Source organism: Heterodontus francisci, chromosome 24 (assembly GCF_036365525.1).
Source record: "Heterodontus francisci isolate sHetFra1 chromosome 24, sHetFra1.hap1, whole genome shotgun sequence".
Taxonomy (NCBI): domain Eukaryota; kingdom Metazoa; phylum Chordata; class Chondrichthyes; order Heterodontiformes; family Heterodontidae; genus Heterodontus; species Heterodontus francisci.
In genome coordinates, this window is record NC_090394.1 from 38643519 (window position 1) to 38660553 (window position 17035).

General features: G+C 44.7%; 1 protein-coding gene across 6 annotated transcripts in view; it reads right to left on the minus strand.

The window, feature by feature from the left end:
* The window catches only part of LOC137383315 (hexosaminidase D-like), a 43557-nt gene extending 32665 nt beyond the window's left edge, over positions 1-10892 (minus strand). For 2 of the 6 annotated variants that reach the window (XM_068055978.1, XM_068055973.1), the window contains exons 1-3: positions 10650-10892; positions 5020-5122; positions 3506-3761 (exon numbers count right to left, since the gene is read on the minus strand). In XM_068055978.1, the coding sequence (XP_067912079.1) occupies positions 3506-3761; positions 5020-5122; positions 10650-10674 (384 nt within the window). In that variant the 5' untranslated portion in view covers positions 10675-10892. Of the gene's footprint in view, positions 1-3505; positions 3762-5019; positions 5123-5810; positions 5913-6643; positions 6721-10649 lie in introns of all 6 variants that reach the window. The other 4 variants (XM_068055977.1, XM_068055975.1, XM_068055979.1 and 1 more) reach the window with 4 other exon arrangements.
* Between the last annotated feature and the right edge of the window lie 6143 nt (positions 10893-17035).

Genomic DNA, 17035 nt, shown 5'->3' on the forward strand with positions numbered 1-17035 from the left:
CCGTTCTGTGCATCGTAGAGGAGACTGTCCAAGATTAATCTCAATGGGGATAATTAAAATGGTGTAGGTGCACTGAAAGACCTGTAACGATAGTGCAGGATCTGATTTCTTGGGCATGGTAGGCTGATTGACACATCCAACATGACACAGATGTCCTCAGTACCAGTAGTTAATAGCAAATGTGTCTGACAAAGCTCCACTCCCGTGCTATTCTAGGTAACACAGGACGCAGGTTTGGAGATAGCTCCGCCAGGGAGGCTGGCAGGGGTTGGTCTACATCCCAGGCAAGCAATGGAGTTTCGACAAGGGGACAATGGTCATTTAGGTACTTACTCTTGGGCGAATCGGTTGTATACAAGTTTGTCCCTGGTATCCAGTGAATGTCTCTCCATGGCCCTGGCATTCAGTAAAGTGTGATGTACATTCTTGGACTCCTCTTCAAGCAGATCCAAATCATTCTCACCTGAAGATGAGTGTTGCTCCACCCACTCGTCCGGTTGTTACAGTTCTTTGTGTTGCATGGCCACATTGCACTGCACATCAGACCACGATTCTTCTTCATATCCTCTGTGGTGCATAATGCAGAGTCGTCAAGGCAGCTGAAGCGCATTTTCAGCACACCAATGGTGTGTTCTATGATGGCTCTATTGGAGGCGCAAGCTACATTCTGTTGCACTCTGGAGATGACTCACTGGTGTCATGAACCATGTCCGCAGGTTCTAGCCGTGGTCAACCAAGATCCAGTCGTCAACCTGGGCTGGGGCCTCAAAGAGCTCTGGGTGCATAGAGTTGTGCAGAATGAAAGCATCATGGAAGCTCCCTGAGAAACATGCACAGTCCTATATGATTCATTGTCTGTGGTCACAGACCAGTTGCACAAAGAGTGAAATCCCTTGCAGTTCACAAATGCCGCTGGCTGGTCCCAGGGAGCTGTAATGGCCACATGGGTGCAGTCGATGACTTTTTGCACTGTAGAAAGGAGCAATGGCCCTGAAGCCCAATTTCCTGGCTGCCTGGTTGTTATAATTTGTGGAGCAATTTATTAAATCATTCAGATGACGGAAGAGGGCATTGGTCACCTCCTTTATGCACCGGTATATGGCAGCCTGTGAAATGCCCCAATGTCACCCATGGAACCCTAGAAAGAACCTCTGGCAAATAAATTAAGCTGTAGTCACCTTGAGGGACACTGGCAAGGGGTTGCTGAAAAATCCATGTGCTGCAGATATTACTGTACAATCCCACATATTGCAGTGACCACTTCCAGGGACAGCCTCTGTCGTCTCCAGCATTGCCTCTTCGACGTTTCCAGGTAGTGAGAAGACGCAGTGACATGGCAGTGCCCATCTTCCATGATGTCTCCCCTGGCTAGCTTCATACTGACCAGCCTCCCCCACTGGTGCTGCCTGCTGCTGGCATTGTGGCCTCAGGTTGCTGAGCAGCAAGAGCCCTCCTTTGTCACATCCTGCTCCCAAGGTTCTAAGAATATTGGGTGTACGAGACCCATGTTATTCCAGCAATAGAACAGTGTGAAAAGGCAGACAGTGAAATGAAAACATGTTTGTCCATTGTTTTCATCCATAGAACTGATGAGCAGTGAGTTGCTAAACTCCTCCCATTGTTCACACACACAAACTCCATCCACCCCACTCTGGCCTCCTCCCAATTCAATCTACATTCCTTACAGCCCCACATGCGTCTGGAGAAATTTGGAGAAAATGGCGTATGTGAGGTTTGAGCTCAGAGCCTTGACCTTCCACCCTCCTCCTATCACCCTCACGTTTGTCCCCATTACCCTTGACCCTCCCAACATCACCTTGCGCCTTCCCTCTTTAACCCTTCAACCACACCCCATTACCCTGGACCCTGTCATCGTCCAATTGGACATGCCCTCTTACCTGAGCCTGCACCCTTCCCCGTGGACATGATCCTAGACCCTCCCCGCATTATCCTTTGAGTTCTTGTTAGATCACCTGACCCACCCTACGAGAACTTTGTTTACCCCAACCTCAGACTGGACCTGCCGCTACTGAATCTAACTCCCCAGTGTGATCATTCCCTCTGCCAGCCAGCACCCCGAGTTTGACCCACAGGACCCCAATGTGGACACTACTGACCCCTCCATTTAGGCCCCTCATTTCCTTTATCTTGACTGACTGTCTCCCTAACCCCTCCACCCCAATACCACACCCAGGATGTCTGGCCCTTCCTACTTCATTCCTCCATGCACCCAACCCCAACTTCTGTCCTTCCTTGGATCCCTCTGCCGCTCCTCCAAGCGCCCAACCCAACCACCCCTTGCCACCTGCCAAACTGCCATTCTCCTATTGCCTTTCCTTGTGCCGCTGAGTTCAACAAAGAAAACCTCTGACATCAGGCACAACTGCACAAAGCTGACTGTTGCACGCTACCTTTAAACAACTGTGAACCGGGTACCATGAGATTCCCATAAGCCAGTTAACTGGAAAGCAAGACTTAAAATTACAAACAATTATAAGCTAATGAATATGCATGGATGCAAATATATTAAAAGTTGGAACCTGCCACAGGACAGTGGGAGGCCTGACCTGCCTCAGATGCGCCGCTGACTTAATCTGATTCTCAACCCGCCATTGGGAAACTGAAATTTCGACTCCCACCTTATTAAGTCATTCCTCCCACCTCATTTCCCACTTTTACAGGCCCCATGATATACCACCTATTAACTGTTCCTCTCTCCACAGATGTTTCATTTCATGACTTCTTTCTTGAATGGCCTAGCTTGAATTTTGTTTTGGATTCCCCAAAGCAAATAATTTCTCCAAAGCAAATAATTTCTCTGTATCCACCCTATATAATCTTTTTAACATTTTAAATACCTTAATTAGATCACCCTTCAACCTCCTGTGTTCAAAAGAATACAAGACCAGTTTATGCAACCTATTCTGATAATTCAAACCTTTAAGCCCCTCAAGCCTCTGTTGCCCATTTAAGATGAAAATGAAATTTAGAGATGTTCCAACCTCCCACAAAACTCCCACCCCCCTTCACCCCATCTCCCAAGTGTTTCCTACCCATTACCAAGGACACAGTGCAAACTAGCAGCAGGAAACTGAGCAATTGTAAAAAGGTTAGCTAACATTCAAGAGTTCAATGATTAGTAGATTCAGCTATTCGACCCTAGACACTTCTGCTCCGTCACAAGTACAGACAGACATTGCTCGCAGACATAGGGCTCCATATTGTCCTCTTGCCAACCTACATTGGTCATTCAGGGTTTCACGCCATTGTATAAGGCCTTCTCCTAATGTGAACATTATATAATATTTACAGCACAGAAACAAACCATTTGGCTCAATATTTCTACACTGGTGTTTATGCTGTACACAAACTTTTCCCACCTTTCTCATCTAACCTTATCATAATCTTTCATTCCTTTCTCCTTCATGTACTTCTATAGGTTCCCCTTAAATGCATCTACGCTATTCACCTCAACTACTCCATCTACTCAACTGACATCTCCTACCTGTTGCAAATATGAAAGTTTGGGTGCAGCTCCTTTGAGGTCCAAGTGCACGATTCTCATCCCCGAAGTGCCAAAATCCTTCAGTTGTCGCGGCTTTGGTTTCTCCACCTCCTTTGGCTTGTCCTTTTCCTGCTGGACATATTGCACTGCCACAGGCTCCATTTTTTGGTTAATCTCCATTTCACGGTCATTTGCCATCACTCCTCCATGTTTATTCCAGAAGCTATCTTTTGCAGGAGTGTCCAATTGCTTTGTTCTAAAACAGAGAGCCATTCACCTTCAATCAACAGTCACTCAAACACAATTCGCTACCCTAATAAATCCTCGAACTAGGAAATTGGTGGAAGCTTAGCCATTAAATTGTAAATCTCCACATTCAAAATTAAAGAAAAAAATAAATGAATTGATTTAGTTAAATTAATTTAATGTGAAAGTAGAGGAGGGTTAGCGGCTGAAGGGATGAGAAAAGAGAAGGGAAGGAGAAAAAAGTAGTAATTGTAAAAAGGTGATGGGGATTTGTTTAAAAACATGAATGCTCATTACTTAAAGATGTACAATATTTTTTTAAATAATTCAAGAATTTGTAAAACAGTAGCGTGGTAGCAGGCAGCACAGAAAGGCCTAGAGACCACAGGGGGTTGAGAGGGAGGGGAGAATGGACTCTTGGGAATTGAGGAGAAACTGGGAGGCTGGATCAGTGGTTGGGAAAAAAACTTGAGTGTCAAATCATGAGGAATCTATAGGAACCTAAAAGCAACTTGGAAAAAATTAATAACTTGGGGAATGTAGGAAAAGATTGCAATGAAAAACAACAAATTCACTGGAGAGAGGCCCAATAGGTGGAAGGTAGGGCTGTAGGTGCAAATTGGAAGGGGTGGTGGAGAGAAGGAACCAGTATATCTCAAACAGAACATCAAGGCCTGTGATTTGATACAGGACCAGACACTGTCCCCAGTACAGGCAAGCACAGCCACTGATTAATTGTCACTCAGTATCCTGCCCTGGCGATGCTGCTCCCATGGAGTTTCTTATATCTATCCTATCTTCCAGATGCAATTAGGATTAAAGCTCACTTGATGCTGCAGTGGGCAAAAACCTGCAGCAAAAAGAAAGCTACCACTAAATTGTACACCCACCTGTGGCCTGGTCTTGAACCCAGCTGTGATTGTGCCCAGCCCGAGCTGAATCTACATCTTACTCCAGGATATTTTCTTTGACAAAACACTCTCAAACCTGTGACCTCAACCACCTAGAAGGACAAGGGCAGCAGGCAGATAGAAACACCATCATCTCCAGGTTCCCCTCTAAGTCACAAAACATCCTGAAACTGACATATCAGCTGTTACTGATCACTGGGTCAAAAATGCCAGAACTCCCTACCCAACAGCACTGTGGGAGACTTTTACCACACAAACTGCAGCAATTCAGGAGGTAGGCGCAGGGATGAGCAATAAATGCTGAATTTTCCAGTGACACCCTCATGCTGAGAGTAATTTTTAAAAAAAAAAACTTACTTTAACATGGAATACATCTTCACGCCTACAATTACTATAATCAACAGAACCAGGAACCGCAACACGTTCATGGAGTTTATCCGTAACATATTTGTTTGTAATCCTGCAGAAAAGAGAAAACAAGATTAATGTTGATTTTAAAAAAAAAAGTTTAAATTAGCAGAATTTATGCTGCCTGAAATATAGACATGCATTCACATAGTGCTCTAGCACAATCTCAGGACCAATTAGGTACTTTTGAGGTGTAGCCACCATTGTAATGTGGGAAACACAGCAGTCAATTTGTGCGCAGTAAGCTCCCACAAACTGCAATGAGATGAGTGATCAGTTATCCCATTTGGGCAGTACAGTCCCCACCACTTAAAACAAGCCGTAGCTTATAATTGGCCAAGAAACGATAACCGTTTTCAATTTGCATGAACGTCAATTTGAAAATTGCCACTGATATTGTCTGAAGTGCTCAGTTTAATTTGGGCAGAAACAACTGAGGTTACTTACTAGTTCACATCTCATTAAAGGTACATGGAATCTAACTACAAAACATCATCAAGTTAATGTTCAATTACTTTTTGTGTATTTCTAATCCCCTCTAAGCAGTGTGGGTTAGAGTTTTTAAAATGCAGTTTAAATAAAGCTGCAGATCAGAGTGGAGTTACACAGAAGGTGTATTCCCCCCCAGTTACTAAAATAGTGCTACCACATTATACTGGCTATAGGGTGCAAATCATAATCACACGAAAGCGCCTGCTATAAGCAGTGGGGACTATATTTGCTGAGGGCTGAATACTCACATTGAAAAGGTGCTGTGAGGTCTTTTACGGCCACCTGAACAGAATCTTGGTTTAATGCAGGGGTTGGAAACCTGCAGCTCGGGAGCCAAATGCAGCTCCCAACTTTTACCAGTTGGATTGCATTATGAAAAAATTAAGTCAAGAAAATGACAAATTAAAAGAGCAACACAATTTTCTTTATTGAGTTATTCATTTGCTTAATCAAAAATTTTGTTTCTGCACTGTCAGGCTTCAAAATAGCATTTATACAGATTATTTCATAAAATAAATGGTAATTGTGATCTTAAAAGTATAATTTCAAACTGCCCTTAGCAGTGCAGTCTCCTAGTTGTTGACATCTTAGCTCGATTCAATTCATAGATAAGGAATTTAGCATTCACAATTATTTAAAGCTAGAATTTACTAAATTATATAAAATAGGAGAAATACCACACACGGGGAACTTGTCTCACTTGAAGTAGTAAGAGCTGCTTATAAATGTGGGGATAAAAGGCAAATCATAATGCTGCACTTTATGGTTTCAAATTATTACTTAAATCTGTGAGTGGTATAGCTACAGCATGGTTATAGATTGCCTTTGGTTCAAAGAACTGTTTTATGGTTGCGACCCACTATTGTTTCTAATATAGCTGAGACAATAAGTTAAATGTCTATTAGAAGCTTTTTATTTTAAGTCACAAGAATCAATAAACTGAAAATATTGTCTTCATTCTACACAAAAGAAAATGTGCAGTTAGGATTCTCCAGGAGAAAGCTGATAAAGTCAAAGGCAAATTTTTAAGATTTGGGTAGCATCAAGATTCAACTTTGAGAACAAAAATAATGGTTTTTACCTAGTGCTGGGATGTAGAAATTGGATTTTTGCCCGACCTATATGCAAGATTGAAATTCAGTAGTAGCTGCGGTGATCCTTACAAGCAAAGAGAAGTTAAAGCAAATTACTTTTTACAACATCAATAAGTGCATAATGTTCCTTAGATTCTGATAAACAATTTTTGCTCTTAAGGTATGCCTTTACTCCATTCTTTAATTCTTTTAATCGTGCAGCTCCCAATAGTTTTTATTTTGGGCAACTTTTTTTAAACAAAAGGCTTTTCAGGTTGAAAAAAAAGATTGCCGACTCCTGGTCTAAAGTCTCATCCGAAAGTCCACACCAAACTGCCAAAGACGAGAACCACCTCAGTCCCATAAGCCTTTTGTAGAGTATAATCAGCCAACCACTTTCTTCAATGCTGCTCTCAGGTGGCACATAGAGGCAGTACAAGAGTAACTTTTAAAAAAACGCATCTGCTGTTGCACGGTGTGAAGTAGGTGAATTGTGTACACTTTTGAATTCACTGGGAAAATAAAATGCACACTGACATATTACTGATGGAAGTTAGATGTCTTCACTCTTGCAGTGACAATTGGCATGCTCACGTAGGGGTTAAGTGCTACTGTGTTGCAATGTGTTAGGATGATTCATTCTTTGAGGGACTGTCCCACTATTAGCAGGGGAAGGGGATAAAAGGAGGCAAGGCTGCAGTATCGAAGGTAGACTTTGTTCCACAGATGAGATGACTTCAGTGATGTGGCGCTATCTTGTCTCTAGTTGGAAATTCTTCTTGGGCCTGCTTCAGACCATCATGTGGTGCTGCCGTCTGCCTATGATAACAGTAAACAAGAGTCTTCCCATAGTAAATGCAACATCACCTTCCATATATTGGACTCTGAATGTCCTCTGAAGAAGCCGAGCAAGCCATTCAGCTGTAATCACTACAGCAATTACAGATGGGAGAAAAAATGCCTTCCCCACATTTTGGACAGCAAATAAAAAGAACAAAAAAAAGTGATCAGATCTTTAATCTTACAAAGTGTTGCAACATAGAATGTGTGTTATTTCTGCAGTCAGAAAAGGGTAAATACACCAGAGTTCAGCACCTACTGACTCAGCCACGTAGTCACAGGGCTGGACTCCTGGATTGGAGCCAGAGCTGGGTCTCCCTTACTCCAGAGTCATGCTATGAACAATAACCACTCACCTCTCTCTCAGATCCTTGAATCTGATAGAATTCAGCTCGACACCAAAAGGTACAGATAAGCTAGGGTGTGACACAGGTGATGGGTGTTTCCAAATACTGAGAAATTCTGGCCTCTGAGCTCAATACCAATGCTTAAAAAAGGCATTTCATCGTGAGATGTTGGTGTGAGCTAAGAGAATTGAACTGTTGCCAACTGCGTTGCTCCCATTGTTTCTAAGATATCCAATTACTCAGTTACATTAAGGACTGTACAGTACCAGGTCAAACAAATCATTCCTTCTTGCCTGTTATGTACTGTACAAGTACAGGAAGCAAAGCAGACAGTAATAAATTAGTTATATACTGTACCAACTGCAGCAGTTCAAGAGGCCCACCACCTCAAGGGCAACTAGGGACTGGCAATAAGTGACTCACACACACCCCACAAATGAATTTTGTAAAAGGATGAGCTTTACAATATCAGGCAGAAACAGGAAAGTAGATTATCAGTTTCTGGCCTGGCATTGTAGATGGACCACCCATTACAGGAAACAACTTGCTTTTCAATTTGCATATTGACCAGAGCACCAGAGATAACTCCCTTCTTTTCTTCAAATAGTGTCATGGGATCTTTTATGTCCACTGAAGAGGGCAAACATGGCCTCAATATAATGTCTCATCTGAAGCACGGCAGTTTAAAAAGTGCACCACTGCCTCAATACTGCACTAGAGTAGCGTGAAGGCTGGTCACATATACAGCCTCTAGGTAGCACCTTCCAGTAGCTAAGAATTCTTGGGCCCATAGGCACCAAGAACATCACAGCCCGTGGCGCAGGTCTGGCCCATACCCCACTCCTGCGCTGTGACGGTCACCCGAGCCATTTTCCGCTTCATCTGGGGATCCAGAATGGACCAGGTCCGGAGGGACACGATGTTCAAACCTCTGGATAAGGGCGGGAAAAATGTACCCAACGTGGCCCTCATCCTGATGACCACCTTCGTGTGCGGCTGCATCAAGCTGTGTGTAGACCTCCAGTACGCAAACACCAAGTGTCACTACATGCTGAGGTTTTATCTGTCCCCGGTGTTGCGAAGGATGGGCCTGGTCACATTGCCGCGGAAGGCTCCATCCAGTTGGACCGTGCCGTACCACCTATCCTTCGTGGAGCAGTTTCTGCGGGAAAGCACCTTTGACCACCAATCCATCAGGCAGTGGTCTGCACGGAATGTCCTCAAGGCCCTACGGGAAAAGGAGACAGTGGATCCTGTCGGATGGTTCCCCGAGCAGACCGCCAAAGTCATTTGGCGGAATGCCTCATCACCAGAACTTTCAAACAAGCACCAAGATGTAGCTTGGCTGGTGGTAAGAAGAGCCCTCCCCGTCAGATCCTTCCTGCACGCCTGAAGTCTCACCCCCTCCGCACAATGTCCCCGCGGTGGCTGTGGTGGGGAAGAGACAGTTGCCCACCTCCTCCCGGAATGTGTCTTTGCAAAGCAGGTGTGGAAAGAGATGCAGTGGTTTTTGTTGAGGTTCATCCCAAGCAGCTCTGTAACACAAGAGTCTGTGCTCTACGGGCTGTTCCTAGAGACACACACCAAGACAAATATCAACTGCTGCTGGAGGACTATCAATTCGGTGAAAGAAGCCCTTTGGTCTGCCCGAAACCTGCTGGTCTTCCAGCACAAAGAGTTGTCCATGACCGAACGTTGCAGACTGGCACATTCCAAAGTCCAGGACTACGTGCTGAGGGACGCACTAAAGCTTGGGGCAGCTGCAGCAAAGGCTCAATGGGGAAAGACCACTGTGTAAGGTCCCCCCACCAAGCTGAACTGAGGGGCTGGATCCATGGGAAACGCCTCGAACTGTATCGGGAAAATTTTGTCTCCTGTAAAATGTATCTGGCACGACAAATGTGAAATGGAAGGGTTGAGGCAACTCAGGATTGTATTGAAGGAAACTGATCACCTTTGCACGGTTTGTAATTTTTGACTTGGTGCTGTTTGAAACTGGGAATGTATTTTTTTTTTTTTACAGATTTTTATGAATAAAGTATATTTTGGATATTTAAAAAAAAATCACAGCCTCTCCACAACTCCCTTTTCCTCCTAATCCATTAAAACACAAACATGTAGTAAAATGCATGCAGGAATGGCCCTGTATTGTAATTAAAAGAAACTGCTTATTTGTACACAGCAGCCTCTGGGTAAAGGCTCCATAGAGCTATGTGTTAATCTATCCCTTCAATGTCCTATACCTCAATTTCCTTTCAGACTATATATAAGGCACACATATAGCATAGCAGAAAAAAACTACCCAGGGCAACTTGTGCTGTGCCAGCCATCTGGATATTCAAGTCCAATGCCACAGCCTCACTCATCATCAGGTGCCTCGAGGTAAAGTGCCAACTCTGGTTGGACGTATTCCTGGAAACGACTACCTGCTTCCGACATGCCCGCAAAACAGCCTTCCCACCACCACCAATTGCAATATTTTATAACTAATAAAATTGAGAAAGATAATTAAATGCCTGATATTTCTTTCGAGTTTGCAGGACATTCATCGTTAAATCCAGAAGGGTTGGCACCCTCTATGGCGGTCTGCACTAAGGGGTTAAGTAACGCTGTGACAGGTCAGTGTCGGTAAAGTGTCAACACTTCACAATCTGCCAGGAATTCCCAGGACGTGGCTCTCCGAGGTTCGGGATTAAGGCAATGAGTCATCCAACACGGGGGGGGGGGACTCGCCAGTGTCCGGAAGAGCTTGAGCTACTCGGGTCTTTGCAAGACTCTTGGCCGGTGCTGGTGGGGCCCTCTCCCGCTCCCACCCTCAACTACTCACCACCTCCTCCTCCTGCTCCAGGCATCTCCACTCCCCTGTTCCGTGCCGACCGATCCTGTTCTCTCTTTCCGCTTCCTCGCAGCCCATTTAAAGCACGTGTGCCGAGTCACCCAGCTACCCGCCGGCCGGTCCTCCCTCCCCCGCAGCCGCTATTCCGGGAGCTCCCAGCCTCGCCTCTGCTCCATCGACGCGTCCCCACAGCACTGGCATTTACCGTCCTGGGACCGAAATTCCGCTCATCTGCCTGAAAGAAGCAGCGACAGGCTACTAACCCAGGAGGTCAGCTTCTAAGTGCAAAAATATTCAATGCAGAAAAATATTAATTTATAAAATAATATTAATGTTTAAAATAATAACTCCTCTTTCTATACATAACCAATATGCAAAATAATGAGTGAGCAGATTTTTCATTCTGTGGTCACCGAAACCAGTGGTTCTCAGGGTCACTGACTTGAAACGTTAGCTCTCCTCTCTCCACAGATGCTGCCTGACCTGCTGAGTATTTCCGGCACTTTCTGTTCTCATCTCAGAGTTCCTGCATCCGCACTTGTTCTCAAACTTTTTCATCTGTGGTCCACTTAGGCAAGGCAAAAGATTCCACGGACCACCTACCAGTCCCACCCCACCCACTTTCATTTGCCATCACAAAAAAACTCAACAGAAATAATGGGAAGAATGCGCAGCTTTTGATGCGACGCCAATGAGGTGTCAGGTTTCAAGCTAGAGCACTTCAGTCTCATATAAAAGCAAAATACTGCAGATGCTGGAAATCTGAAATAAAAACAAGAAATGCTGGAACCACTCAGCAGGTCTGGCAGCATCTGCTTCTCTTTTCACAGATGCTGCCAGACCTGCTGAGTGGTTCCAGCATTTCTTGTTTTTAACTTCAGTCTCATATCAGGCTCCCCACATTCCATAGAACCATAGAAAAGTTACGGCACAGAAGGAGGCCATTCAGCCCATTATGTCTGTGCTGGCTGAAAAAACTAGCCAAACCCACCTTCCAGCACCTGGTCCATAACCTTGCCGGTTACAGCACTTAAGGTGCATGTCCAGGTACTTTTTAAATGAGTTGTGGGTTTCTGCCTCCACCACTGATCCAGGCAATGAATTCCAGACACCCACCGCCCTCTGGGTGAAAAGGTTTTTGCTCATGTCCCCTCTAATCCTTCTATCAATCACCTTAAATCTGTGCCCTTGGTAATTGACCTCTCCACCTAGGGGAAACAGGTCCTTCCTATCTATTCAGCCCTTCAAGTGTTGAAAATCTGATCTCACAGATATATGTTTTAACAGTAACATAAATCTTGCTTATAAAACAACCTTGTTGTTGCTTCCGCTTATGACGACTTGTGCTACGCGGGAGCTGGTCTGGTTGTGTGACGTCACACAAGTGGTGAAGTTGAGGGTTCTGGCCTGTTCTCTTGTATGGCCTCGGCCATGGTATTGCTTTTCAGTGACTTGCATTTTTGACCAGCCAACAGACCACCTGGAGGACCCTAGCAGACACCAGTAGTCAGCAGACCACACTTTGAGAACCACTGATGTAAACTGTGGAAATCACCCAATTCTAGACTCTACCTTTAAATATTTGTGTTTTGTGTGTGTGTTATTTTTATTTTAGAGATACAGCACTGAAACAGGCCCATCAGCCCACCGAATCTGTGCCGACCAACAACAACCCATTTATACTAACCCTGCAGTAATCCCATATTTCCTACCACCTACCTACACTAGGGGCAATTTATAATGGCCAATTTACCTATCAACCTGCAAGTCTTTGGCTGTGGGAGGAAACCGGAGCTCCCAGCGAAAACCCACGCAGTCACAGGGAGAACTTGCAAACTCCACACAGGCAGTACCCAGAATCGAGCCCAGGTCCCTGGAGCTGTGAGGCTGCAGTGCTAACCACTGCGCCACTGTGCTGCCCTGAGAGTTTTTTTTTATAGTGATCTGCCTAAGGGCAGGTCCCCTGTTCATTTCTCCACACCTCGCGGTCTTGTGCTCTTCAGTTGCTCATAAGAGCCTCCCATTTTCAATTTCAAGTTGTCTAACATCATCATTTTCTTTCTCCCTCCTGGTCTATATCCCTGTAATCTTCCTTCCATCGCCTCCTTCAGCAAGTTCTTATGCCTTCAAATATGGTCAATCCAACTTTGTTGCCTTTTCTTGATGATATTGACTAACAATCTATCCTCTTCCACTATCCTGTGAATTTCTTCATTGCTTGTGATCTCTGCAAGTGACCCACTCCATCCTTCTCCAGATCCACATTCCACAACTTTCTAATCTTTAGATGTCCACTTTTCTCAAGGTCCACATTTCAGCCCCGTGCAACATGACACTCCAAATCACAGTCTTGATAATTCTTTTTTTCATTCCTATACTGAGCAATTCTTTATGTTTAGAGAATGTATTCTTTGCAGCACAGTGGCGCAGTGGTTAGCACCGCAGCCTCACAGCTCCAGAGACCTGGGTTCGATTCTGGGTACTGCCTGTGCGGAGTTTGCAAGTTCTCCCTGTGTCTGTGTGGGTTTTCGCCGGGTGCTCCAGTTTCCTCCCACATCCAAAAACTTGCAGGTGATAGGTAAATTGGCTGTTGTAAATTGCCCCTAGTGTAGGGAGGTGGTAGGGAATATGGGATTACTGTAGGGTTAGTATAAATGGGTGGTTGTTGGTCGGCACAGACTTGGTGGGCCGAAGGGCCTGTTTCAGTGCTGTATCTCTAAATAAAAAAAATTAAAAATTTGCCATGGCTATTCTAGCTCTGATTTCTTTATGGCAGTAACCAATTTCTGTTAAGATGCTTCCCAGGTACTTCATTCGTGATACCTGTTCCAGCTGTTGACCATTTATCTTGACCTCTGCTTTCCACCATTAATTCTTCCGACCTTCATAACTTTTGTCTTTTTTACATCAATTTTTGTTCCGTAATCTTTCACCTCTTCTTTTATTCTATCCATTAATATCTATAGATCATCTGCTGTACTAGCCACTAGGGCCTGAACATCTGCAAATCTCACTACCTTCACCAGTTGACTTCCTACTTTGACATCTTTCTATACTTCATCAAGTGCATCTTTTATCATGGCTTCCACATAGTTGTTAAACAGCAATGATGATAGTAGGCAGACTTGTCTCACCCCGTGTCTGATTACACCAGACTCAGTTTCACCAAATACTGTCCTGATTGTAGCAGTCTGTCCCCTGTACAAAGCTTAGACTCTATTCAATGTTATAAAATTGTGGTGAAGTACTGTTGCCCATGAACTGGTACTGAGGGCGGGAGCAGTTGAGGTAATTATTGTATTTGTCCCGTTTCTTACCACATGTTTTAGACCATTCCAACATGCTTCACATGCAGTGATTTTACTGCTAGGAGTATTACAAAAAATGTGTAAGTGTACAATTTCAATGATTTACAAAGGAGATATGGTGGTACAGAAAGAAAGAACACTAGACATCCCAAAGTACTTCATGGCCAATTAATTACCTTTAAATTGTAGTCACTATTGTAATGCAGGGAAACACGGCAGCCATTTGTGCTCAGCAAGGTCCAACAAACAGCATTGCGATAAATGACTAGATAATCTGTTTGTGATGTTGATTGAGGGATAAATGATAGCCAACAATGTCCCATGGGATCTTTTTCATGCACCGACTGGGCACATGGGGTCTTGGTTTAACGTGGCCATCCAACAGCGCAGCATTCTCTCAGGGCTGTACTGAAGTGTCAACCTAGATTACATAGAATCTGCAGCATAGAGGTGGGCCATTCTGATCAACTGGTCTATGCCATTAATTAGACACTTAAGGGCTTCAATTGGTCTGGGGTGGGAAGGTCATCCTCGGTCTTCTCCAACCCAGACCAAATGGCAGGGGGCCGGGGCAATGTCAGGAATGTCACTCCCCCCACCTGCCATTTTGTTTGCCCCCCACCGCCTCCACGCCCACCTTCAAGGACAAAACAAAATTCAGCCCCAAGTGTGGCATTAAGGAGCCTTAGCAAATTTGAAGTCAGTGGGAATCGTGGGGGGGGAATCACTCCACTGATTTGGGGTCATACCCAGCACAAAGGAAGATGATTGTGGTATTTGGAGGCCAATCATCTCAGCCTAGAACATCACTGCAGGAGTTCCTTATGGCAGTGTCCTAGGTCCAACCATCCTCAGCTGCTCAACCTTCCTTTCATTATAAGGTCAGAAGTGGAGATGTTCACTGAAGATTGCAAGTGTTCAGTTCCATTTGCAACTCCTCAGATAACGAAGTAGTACTTGCCCGTATATAACAAGACCTGGACTACATTCAAGTTTGGACTGATAAGTGGCAAGTAACATGCACGCCACACGAGGGCCAGGCAATAACTATCTCCAACAAGACAGAATCTAACCTCCTCCCTTGACATTCAATTGCATTACCATCTCTAAATCCCCCACAATCAACATCCTCGGAGTCACCATGACCAGAAACTTAACTGGACTAGCAACATAAATACTGTGGCTACAACAGCAGGTCGGAGGCTAGGAATTCTGCAGCAAGTACCTCACCTCCTGACTCTCCAAAGGCTTTCCACCATCTACAAGGCACGAGTCAGAAATGTGATGCAAGACTCCCCACTTGCCTGGATGGGTGCAGCTTCAACAACACTCAAGAAGCTCGACACCATCCAGTGCAAAGCAGCCACTTAATTGGCACTGCATCCACCACCATAAACATTCACTCCCTCTACTACTGGCGGACTGTGGCTGCAGTGTATACTATTTAGGAGATACACTGCAGCAACTCGCTAAGGGTTCCTCAACAGCACCTAGAATAACAATGGCAGCAGGCACATGGGAACACCATCATGTGCAAGTTCCCTTCTAAATCACACACCATCCTGATTTGGAAATATATCAACTGTTCCTTCATTATCTTGGATCAAAATCCTGGAACTCCCTACCTAACAGTCCTGTGGGTGTACCTACATCACGCAGACTGCAACGGTTCAAGAAGGTAGCTCACTTCCCCCTTCATGAGGGTAATTAGAGGTGGGCAATAAATGCTGGTCTTGCCAGCGATGCTCACATCCCATGCACGAATTAGAAGAATCATGTGATGGTGAAGGAAGGGTGGAAATTGGAAGCAAAATTGATGAAAAACTTTCCAGTTCTGGACGACAGCAGGAAATGGCACCGATACAATCATTAATTTACTAGAAAAAGAAGTGAGAGAGGGACCCTGAGTAGGATTGGAACAAAGTATATTCCACATACCCCATGAAAAGGCAGGCATAGCTAGGACCCATATGGGTTTCGATAGTAACACCTATTATTTTGAGAAAGTGAATGGAGTCAAAGGAGAAATTGTTCAACGTAAGAACAAGTTCACAGTCAAGTGGAGGAGTGTGGTGGTGGATGGGGACTGGTTGGGCCTCCATTCAAGGGAGAAGCAGAGAGCCCTCGGGCCATCCTGTTGGGGGACGGAGTCTAAAGAGATTGGATGTACATGACAGAAAGGAGACAGTTAGAGTCAGGAAATTGGAAACTGTTGGAAGTGGTGAAGGGCATCAGAAGAGTCATGGATGTAGGTGGAAAAAGACCGGACAAGGGGAGGAAAAAGAGAATCGAGATTGGAAGAAATCAGTTCCGTGGGGCAAGAACAAACTGCAATGTTGAGTCTCGCAGGGCAGTTCTGTTTTTGAATCTTGAAAAAGAGGTAGATGTGGGCTGCGCATGGTTGGGGACTATGAGTTTGGAGGAAGTGGAGGAAAGATCTCCAGAGGAGGTGAGGTCAGTGACAGTTTGGGAAACAACAATTTGATGTTCAGTGACAAAGTCATGGTCCAGAGATAGGAGGAGGTGTCAGGGAGTTGGCGTTCAGCGCCGCACAGTAGAGGTCAGTTTGCCAAACAACAACAGCGCCACCCTTGTCACTGATTTAATGACAGTGGGAATGAGATAGAAAAACAAATCTGTAGACAAATTTCAGAGAAATTAAACAGAGCAGTAATAGTAGGGGACATAAATTACCCGAATATAGATTGGGGGTTGGGGGGGAGTGGAAGCACAGTAAAGGGCATAGAGGTTGAAGAATTCCTAAAATACGTACAGGAGAACTTTCTTAATTAGTATTTTTCTAGCCCAATGAGGAAGGAAGCAGTAAAATAAAAGGGGGCTGGAAATCTGAAATAAAAACGGAAAGTGCTGGAAATACTCAGCAGGCCTGGAAACATCTGTGGAGAGAGAAACAGAGTTAATGTTTCAGGTTGATGACCTTTCATCAGAACTGGCATTGGTTATAAATATAATGGGCTTTGAGAAAGTGGAAGGGGTGAGGGGAGGGAAGAAGAACAAAATGGACGGTGTGTGATAGGGCAGAAAACAGGTGAGATTAAATGACAGAGA